We start from the raw sequence: 10,000 nt of genomic DNA, 5'->3' as shown, positions 1-10,000 counted from the left end.
CACACACACACACACACACACACACACACACACAGAGACTCTGACAGTTGTACATTAATTAATCATGACTTAGCAATGCTACTCTTACAGTTCATGATACCATCACAGTCAATGACCACAGCTATTCAAATGCATTATGACATCACCAGCAGATATAGTATTCAGTAGTAACCACGACAACGATCCAAACTATGTTACTCCCCTAATCTTAACTCTATGTTACTCCCCCTAACCCTAAACTCTATTTTGAGAAAGGACTCTGAGACCACACCTAATGTTTCTGCATTTGCTGCATAGCCCAGTCATAGATACACACACACACACACACACACACAGACACACACACACACACACACATTCTGCCATTCTGCAGGGTCTTTGTAATGTCTTACATCCTTAGGACACAAAAGAAGCCTGGCTGAAAAACCTTCACAGGATCGCCTGTCCTTATCTACCTCTTTCTCTCTCTCTCTTTTCTTTTCTCTCTATCTCACTCTCTTCTTCTCTCTCCCTCTCTACCCCCATCTCCTGTCTTTCCGGACGCGTGTTCCATTGTATCCAGACAGCGGTGGGCTGGCGGAGAAAAAAAAAAGAAACTGCGGACCTCACATCCCTTTCTCTTGCTCTCTATTAACCATCACCATAGGAACGGCAATTACTTCTGTGTTAACACACTGCATCTGGGGAAAATGTCATTTAACAGTCTTTCCAAATTAACGTCATTAATGTATATAATGTCATAATTATATATCGTTTATATATTTATCTCTTTTCTTTTCTCTCTCTCACTCTCTTCTTCTCTCACCCTCTCTCTTATATATTTATATAAACGTTATTAATATATGTGATTAAATAAACGTATTGTTATTTCATTCATTTGGAACCGTAATCTGAAATGTCGGGGTGCAGAAGATTAAGTCAAAGCCGCATGTAACCGGCATGTAACCCGCACGCCCACACCCACATGGACCTTCAACGCAGAGAAGAAATCGGATGGTTTTTGAACAGTGTGGAGAGACCAGGGCTTGATCAGAGACCAGGGCGTAGCTTTCAACCACCTGCTCTGCCTACGATTCGTTTGTTTCTTCTCTGTAACACTCTCCACATCTACCCCCGAAATCTTGTTTTAAGAAAAACAACCATTTTTGCAGTCTTTTTGCAAACCAAAATCTTAGGCATATATCTCTTTCGAAAGACAATTAGCACATCTACAAAATATACGTTTTTAATAGATGTCCGTGATAACGCTCAAAGACGCTAAAATGAACTGTTCTAAACTTAAATGACACGAACGAAAATATACGTTGACATGAGGTACATCTGTTAAATGTTAAAAAATGACTAGTGCGTTTACTTACCGACGCAGAGAGCGTTGTACCGTGCAGAGAGAGGGTGAGGGTGTGTGTGTGTGACTGGATGTGGGGGACGCGTGTATGACTGAGAGAGGTAACGAGTGAAAGGGAGAGAGACGGGGGGGCGTAGACGCGCCCACAAAACGCACGCCTGGCATGCGCCTTTTGTCTGCAATTTCTCTCTCCCTCCCTCTTTCTCTCCCTCTCTCGATCTATCTATCTCTCCCGAATGCAGCCTGGCCTGCCTGCCTGCCTGTCGCTTCTCCGCGGCCCTAGAGCCACCGTGGCTCCCGGCTGTTTTAAGAACATACAGTTTGTTAACTGCCATATAAACGCGCACCCACTTTTCTACGGGCGACACGAGGTGATGTCATCTTGGGTTAAGCCCCTATCATGTACAGCTCGTTGGACGTTGTGTCATAACGCGAAACGAGAGATTCACTGAAAAGAAGACACCACGTACAGCATGTTGAGCAGTCTCCGTGAAGTGACCCCCCGTGCCGTGACGTCACCATGTGCCGTGGTGTGACCCCGTGATGTTCATGTCGAGTTTTCCTCCTGCTTTATAAGGTGATGCGTGAACAACGTGGAGCTGTTGAGATGAAGAGATCAGGCCATTTAAAGGTTCCACAATGGTGACAAGAGGTCTCCTGTTGCACTAATACTGACCACACACACACACACACACACACACTGTTCCAATACCCACTGTGCTTAATCTCCCTCTCTCTAATGCAGGTAAATCTCTTTAAGCAGAGCTTTCAAAACCACAAAGGGCTTCTCTCAGTGTGTGTGTGTGTGTGTGTGTGCGTGTGTGTGTGTGCGTGCGCGTGCGCGCGCGTGCGTTTTAGCCAAGGCGCTGATAGTAATGATGATGATGATGATGATGATGGTTTTAGTGAAGACATTGACACTGTTGCTGCTAAGGTGTGTGTGTCTGTTTTGTATACTTGTGTGTATGTCTGTATGTGTGTGTGTGTGTGTGTGTGTGTGTGTGTGTGTGTGTGTGTGTGTTTTGTATACGTGTGTGTATGTCTGCACGTGTGTTTCTATGGATGTGTGTGTGCATTGTTAAGTGTGTGTATGTATGTTTCTGTGTGTATGTATGTGTAAGTGTTTGTATGATGTGTCCTGCTCTGTGGAGTGTGTACGTGTGTTTCTGTGTTGATTAAAACAGATGAATGGATACATGATTAGACTTTCTACAGTGAAGCTGGAACTGTGGTTTTATATTTTTATGAAAGTGTATATATAACCATCCAAATAACTGCCCAGTTACTAACTAACCATAACTAAACATTAACCCTAAACTAACCATAACTAAACATTAACCCTAAACACCCATAACCTAACCCGTGCGCAGACACTACACAAGGACAGACATCTTGAGCGTAACTCTAACTTTGACTCGTTCAGGTATCTGAAGCCTAATGTCAGGTCCGTCTGAGGCCGGTTAGAGTCTGTCTGCCTCAGGGGTCATGCAGACAAAGTCTAGTTTGCCTGAACCCAGAGAGAAACGTCCCCAGATAGCCCTATCGTGCAGACGAACCCACTGTATCCACACTCCTTCGAATCGGGGGTCCAAAATGAGTAAACTCGAAATCTGGTCGCGGGTTGGTGTTCGTATGCACGCTATCCGCAAACCCAATCGGATTGCCCCACGTGATCGCCTCGCAACCTCAGGCTCAACCCATATTAACCCCACTGCTTCACTTCATAACAGCAACAACATAAACTAAATGTATGACGTGGCTCCTTTTTCGTGACGACAGCAGATTCAATCGGATTCGCTGGGTTCATGTGCACGCGATTTTGAGCCATTGAAGGGGGCGTGTGTGTGTGTGTGTGTGTGTGTGTGTGTGTGTGTGTGTGTGTGTGTGTGTGTGTGCCTGCTGAAGACCTCTGCCTCCTTTACTCTAATCAGCTGTGACACACACACCAGCACTGCAGGACATCTGTCTCCACACCCCCACACACACACACACACACACACTGCGGGACATCTGTGTCCTTCGGTCTGTCATCTGCTTTCTGGAAAGCTGGTGCACCCTGGTTACCATGGTAACAGACACACCCCCTTGAGTCGCCTTTACCACTCACCAGCTGGAGGTCTGTGACTTTGGACACCCCCACACACACACCCACACATACACCCACCCCCACTCCTTGACACACACCCCCACCCCACACACACGCACACACACACACACATACACAATCCCTCTATTACATTTACATTTACATTTAGTCATTTAGCAGACGCTTTTATCCAAAGCGACTTACAAGGATGTCAATGTCAATTAATGCCATGAATACCAAACTGACCAAACATCAGTATGATCTGATGGTCCATTGCTCAGACTAATAATGATTGGGTTCTGAGTCTTGATTGGCTGCTATAATTATTGGGTTCTGAGTCTTGATTGGCTGCTGTTTTAGGAGAGGCTTAGACACAAGGCGGTGACAAAGGCTCTTGGATACTCCCATGCATTGAGCAGTGTGTGTGTGTGTGTGTGTGTGTGTGTGTGTGTGTGGGTGCTAGGTGTGGACCAGAGCAGAAGGCCTCACCTCCTGTTCCATATCTCGGACAATTGTACTCCTGTACTATTTTATATGCATATTTCTTTATTTTTTTTAATTTTATTTCTTTATTTTATTTTTCAATGTATTAACTATTCATTGTACCCTCAGCACCATTGTAAATGAGGGTCTTATTCCTCAATGTGTTTTCCGAGGCTTAAATAAATAAATCAATCAAAAACCCAATGCTTGGCTGTCAGATCAAATGTTCTCTTGTCTACACTGTTGGCGTGAGAGAAACCCAAACCTTCAACAGCCCTGCTTTACAACATCACCACCTGCTGGTCATAGCTGAGAATTACAGGTTAGATAGAAAGGTCAAAAAGTTGTAAAGGATTACACATTTCTTTCTTCACTTTTAAAATTCACCTTTTAATCATATTTTTTATCTTTATCTGATTTCATAAAAAAACACTGTAGTTATGTGATCACCCAGGCCACAAAAAAAACACTGAAAAAACATAACACACACACACACTATTAATGCGTTTTCTTCTTTTGACATTTTTACTTCTCTCTCAGCGTAATTTAGCAGTACAAAACAAACAAACAAACAAAACAAAACAAAAAAAATTAATTAAAACAATACATTCCTCCAATGTACCACAGAGGTTTCTTTTTCAGCTCCAATTATCAGACGACAGAACTGAAAACTGTACAGCGCCTGAAAATGTGACGTCTTCAATAAATACATTTAAAAAAAGGTGGTTCACTCCATCTAAAATGTTGTTTTGTTGTGGCATCACAATCCCGGGGGGGGGGGTGGGGTGATTTATGTGATTGGCTTGGGGTTGCCGAGGATGACTCATGTGATTGGCTTGGGGGTTTCATGGATGATTCGTGTGATTGGCTGTGAGGCGTAGTGTGAAGAGGAGAGGGCTGTCCGTCTTTCTTTGGTGCTGGTTCCTGTCGGAGCCCTAACCCAGTCCAAATGGTTCCTGTTAGAGCCCTAACCCAGTCCAAATGGTTCCTGTTAGAGCCAGTTGCTTTAAAAACAAGAGAGGGCTTAGCGCGCCCATGCCAAGGGAACTGATTCAAGTTTACACACACATACACACACACACACACACCTCCCCAGAGCATTGACATAAAGATACCAGAGGGTAAACACGCACATCTAAAAGACCTTTCAGGTTGGAAGTGCAAGATTGTTTCGATTGAATTACAAACATGCCGCAGAGAGTTGCCAGTGAGGTCACTCCGCTCCACCAACAGGGAAAGGGTTCCGTTTCTAGTTCCACAGGGAATGGGTTCCGTTCTCGTTCCACAGGGAATGGGTTCCGTTCTGGTTCGGGCATCAAACTGTGAACTCTAACTGTTCCACCAAAAATAGGTTCGGAACCTGAAAAGTTGCTTCACACGTTGAACCAAAAGACTGTTTTTTTCGCTTGCAGGTAGAGATTCACGATATATCGGCGGCCGATATATTAGTGGCCGACAAGTGCAAAAAATGTAATATTATTATTATACCGATATCGTAATTTCGGCCGACAATTTAAGCCGATATTTTTAAGGTCTAATTTCCCTCCAATTATTCTTTTTCCGGCGTTACGCATAGGCCCGTTGCCTGGTTACACTAAACTTTTTGAGCATTGTGCAGTCCTAAAAATAATCATGTCAGTGGTGTGGAACTACTTCACATACATGATAACAATTACACAACTAATATTACTAGATACATATCATAGTGGACATTACACTAGACTACATGGATCTCATTCATATCTCATCCAGTCGAAATCTTAACAGGATGACGCATGCACACAGCAATTACGTAGTGAAGAAGAATATTTGTTACAATGAATTGACATAAAAAGGGGAAATCTAAAACCTTTTGTAAAAAGGTAAATCTAAAAAACCTTTTGTACCCTTTATTTTTATAAAAAAAAATATCGGTTATCGGTATCGCTCCACTATAAACCAATAATTATCGGTTATCGTATCGGTATCGGCCCTAAAATTCCATATCGGTGCATCTCTACCTGCAGCTAATCAATGTGATCTGCTGCAACTGTTTACTTCTGTTGATGACGCATCCTTGATCACAACGACTCCTCTCAAAACGGGTGGAAACGCCGGCTGATTCACAAGATGGCACCCAGGTTCAAAGACTCCTGAACAGAACCGGGGTCAAGAACCCATTCCCTGTTGGTTGAGAGGAGGGTGGGGTTACTGAGGAGGGTGGGGTTACTGGAGAGGGAGGAGCCAGATAGGAGGGTGGGGTTACTGGAGAGGGAGGAGCCAGATAGGAGGGTGGGGTTACTGGAGGAGGGTGGAGTTACTGGAGGATGGTGGAGTTAGTGGAGGAGGGTGGAGTTACTGGAGGAGGGAGGGGGAGGGGTTACTGAGGAGGGAGGGGGAGGGGTTACTGGAGAGGGAGGGGTTACTGAGGAGGGTGTGGGTGGGGTTACTGAAGAGGGAGGAGTTACTGGAGAGGGAGGGGTTACTGAGGAGGGTGGAGTTACTGGAGAGGGAGGAGCCAGATAGGAGGGTGGAGTTACTGGAGGAGGGTGGAGTTACTGGAGGAGGGAGGGGGAGGGGTTACTGGAGAGGGAGGGGTTACTGAGGAGGGTGTGGGTGGGGTTACTGGAGAGGGAGGGGTTACTGAGGAGGGTGGAGTTACTGGAGAGGGAGGGGTTACTGGAGGGGGTGGAGTTACTGAGGAGGGTGGAGTTACTGGAGAGGGAGGGGTTACTGAGGAGGGAGGGGTTACTGGAGGAGGGTGTGGTTACTGAGTTCCTATCAGAGGGTTCAGAGGAGAGCAGAGGGAGGGGGGAAGATCAAGGCTGGAGATCAACAACAGATCTGACACAGAACCTCACATTATCAAACAGCTGTGAGCGGCACAAGCTCTCTGTGGCCAAGCATGACTTCTGAGTCACATTATCAAAGAGTGGAAGGGGTGTTTGGTTGGGCAGGTTGATTTGAAAGATGCATTTGCAGACCTTTTCTCAACCAACAACAGCCAACAGCTGTGAGCGGCACAATCTCTCTGTGGCCAAGCAAGACTTCCAGAGTCTGGGCCCCCCATGTCTGCAGTGGTTTTATGAAGTAATGTTTGGGTCTGGACCGATACCGGGCCCGTGAGGTTCTCCTCTGGTGCTGGCGATCACAATGCCTCTGCTGGCAGGGCTCCAGTGGTCTGTTAACATTAGGGTCCAGTCTGCTGCCATGGTAACACACATCCACTTATATGACTCCAGTCTGCTGCCATGGTAACACACGTCCACTCATACGATTCCAGTCTGCTGCCATGGTAACACACGTCCACTCATACGACTCCAGTCTGCTGCCATGGTAACACACGTCCACTCATACGATTTCAATCTGCTGCCATGGTAACACACATCCACTCATACGATTTCAATCTGCTGCCATGGTAACACACGTCCACTCATACGATTCCAGTCTGCTGCCATGGTAACACATGTCCACTCATACGACTCCAGTGCGATTACAGGCCCCGTCAGGTCACAGCTGATGTCACCATAAATCTGTGTGGAAATCTTAGGCGAGATACGAGTTTGGATTTATTTTCCCTACGCTATACTAATCAAAAAGTTGCTGCTTGTTGGGGAGACATTTCTGCTGTTCATGTAGAGGACAGTTGCTGGTTTGGGGAGGCCGACCGCACTAACAGAGTCAAGAGTCATTTCTGGGAGGAATACCAGCAAACAGACCGGTAGGCCTGAGGGGGACACCAGCAGACAGACCGGTAAGCCTGAGGGGGACACCAGCAGACAGACCGGTAAGCCTGAGGGGGACACCAGCAGGCCATGCCTCCATGCATTTGGGCTCGGGTGGAGTAGTCTGGCATCCCTGTGGTTTAGGAGGCTTATGGTGCAAACCCATGACAGCGACGCGATACGCTTCCATCGCTTTGAGTGGGCGTGTTGTAGCGTGTGGAAATAGCATTTTCAAACCGTCAGAGACGACGCCAAACAATCTGATTGGCCGCTGCCGGGAAAAATCGCTCCTCATTTGCATAGGATTCAACATTTTCCAACTTTTATCGGTCGCGTCGCCCAAAACGGTGGTCTACGTCACAATGGATTGGCTCCCGTTGAAATGCATGGGATTAGAATATCTCGTCGCTCGCAACGGTGTCATGGGTTTGCACCATAAGCCTCCTTAGCTGTAGAGGACGAGGAGGACAGGGCTGTGGTGCCGGCAGTACCTCTGACAGGGCCTGGTGCCGCCAGTACCTCTGACAGGGCTGTGGTGCCGGCAGTACCTCTGACAGGGCCTGGTGCCGCCAGTACCTCTGACAGGGCTGGGTATCCGATGGTCTTCGGTACCAAATGAGAAACGCTGTGATACCATAAGAGTACAGAAACGTTCAGAGTTTTTCTACACCATTTTACCAACCTAAGCAGCTAATCCCGCCAATGTGACCAACCAGTAAACCAATGAACATGCAGCTACACACATGGCTACCCAAGCCGACACACGGGGGAGTTTACAGGAAAAGCAACAACACTAAGGTATTTGAGTCTTAGGGGTTGGGGTTAGCCAAGGGTTGGAGTTGGGGTTGTTGTTGTTGTTGTTGTTGTTTTGTGTTTTGGTCCATTTAATGTCTGTTCAGGGTTAGGGCTAATGTCTTAAAGTCCATGTGCACATCCCGGGTGCAGGACAGGGTGAATCCAAAAACTACTGTTTACAGTTTATCTCCCTCATAAGCGGTATTTATTGATGCACACTAAAATAAAATAAAATAAAAAATATATATTTTGCATCAATAAAAAAAAACAGGTAATGAGGGAGATTCACTTTTTTCTAGTGTCCTGTTTATCTGCATCAGCATTCCGACCAGCTAAATCAAAACGGATGGAAAAGGTCACAGGCCACAAGGATGACATCTAGCTCATAGGGATCAGTGCCAAAGTTCTGTGTGTGTGTGTGTGTGTGTGTGTCTGTGTGTGTGTGTGTGTGTGTGTGTGTGTGTGTGTGTCTGTGTCTGTGTGTGTGTGTGTGTGTGTGTGTGTGTGTGTGTGTGTGTGTGTGTCACCTTATCAGCGTTGGAATAAAAACATGTGGGGGTTGATACACAGCCCTAGTTGATGGTGGAAATGTGAAATTCATTCAAACAAGATAAAACCTTTACATTAGGAGCTTAAATAGGGGATTCTCCCTCATATCTACACCCAGCTATCTGATGTGAGTGTTTGGTGTATTTATTTCACTGCTCTGTCCAATCGCTGAAGCATTTTAACAGGTTTTTGAGTTCCTTTCAACCCTTAAGGGAAATCTGTCCAGAACCCCTCGTCTGAGGTGAATGACCTCATGATGTCTGCGGAGGATGACCTCAGGATGTCTGTGGAGAATGACCTCATGATGTCAGCGGAGGATGACCTCATGATGTCAGCGGAGGATGACCTCATGATGTCTGTGGAGAATGACCTCATGATGTCAGCGGAGGATGACCTCATGACCTACAGCAGGTGCAGATGATAGACAGATGATCTGCCTCCTCCTCCTCCTCCGTCTCCGTCCAGAGCATTCTACAGTTCTAGTGCCTTTCTACGACCCAGGTCCTTAACTACCGGCCTGCAGCACAAAACGGTTCTAAGTGCCGCCGTTCTAGGGGCCTTTATGTCTTTTTTAACTACTTGGCTGCACCACGTCCTTGTGGTGGCGGACGATGTGCTGGTTCTTCTCCGAGGGCCTGCGGAACCCTTTAGAACAGTACTCGCAGCGGTGCGGGTAGTCTTTCGTGTGGATGGAGATGACGTGCCTCTTGAAGCCGGACGCGTCCCCGGTGCTGTAGTCGCAGTACTGGCACTGGTAGACCCGGCGTTCGCGGGGCGGGTGAGACAGAACCCTCGCCGCCGCCGCCTTGGAGCTCCCGCCCCCGGCGCTCACGCCCCCCCCACCAGCCTTCTTCACCGAGGGAGGGGACGACTTCTTGTGGCTGCTCCCTTTTGGTGGTGGTGATGCTGTTGTTGCCGGCGGCGATGACGGCTGCTGGGATGCCTGCGCTGGCGAAGTGGGAGACGATTGGCCGGCGTCGGAGGACTGGGCGCTTCCTCCTGCGGACTCCTTGGTGTGGACCGAGAGGATGTGTCGGC

The 10,000-nt window shown here is 47.1% G+C and overlaps 2 protein-coding genes across 6 annotated transcripts in view; both read right to left on the bottom strand.

Annotated features, from left to right (window-relative positions):
- LOC105904580 (neuronal migration protein doublecortin) overlaps positions 1 to 2,024 on the bottom strand; it is a 33,515-nt gene extending 31,491 nt beyond the window's left edge. Inside the window, exon 1 of one of the 2 annotated variants that reach the window (XM_031571352.2) lies at positions 1,816 to 2,024. The gene's annotated coding sequence lies outside the window, so the exon portion shown is untranslated. Of the gene's footprint in view, positions 1 to 1,358; positions 1,793 to 1,815 lie in introns of those variants that run through there. The other variant, XM_031571351.2, reaches the window with a different exon arrangement.
- Positions 2,025 to 8,366: 6,342 nt separating this feature from the next.
- LOC105904579 (zinc finger X-chromosomal protein-like) overlaps positions 8,367 to 10,000 on the bottom strand; it is a 15,801-nt gene continuing 14,167 nt past the window's right edge. For all 4 annotated transcript variants that reach the window (XM_031571347.2, XM_031571350.1, XM_031571348.1 and 1 more), the window contains exon 10: positions 8,367 to 10,000. This exon is cut by the window's right edge and continues 401 nt beyond it. In XM_031571347.2, the coding sequence (XP_031427207.1) occupies positions 9,534 to 10,000 (467 nt within the window). In that variant the 3' untranslated portion in view covers positions 8,367 to 9,533.

Source organism: Clupea harengus, chromosome 8 (genome assembly GCF_900700415.2).
Source record: "Clupea harengus chromosome 8, Ch_v2.0.2, whole genome shotgun sequence".
NCBI classification, from domain to species: domain Eukaryota; kingdom Metazoa; phylum Chordata; class Actinopteri; order Clupeiformes; family Clupeidae; genus Clupea; species Clupea harengus.
The sequence above is the reverse complement of the archived record's forward strand: the minus strand, read 5'-3'. Positions and strand labels throughout refer to the sequence as shown.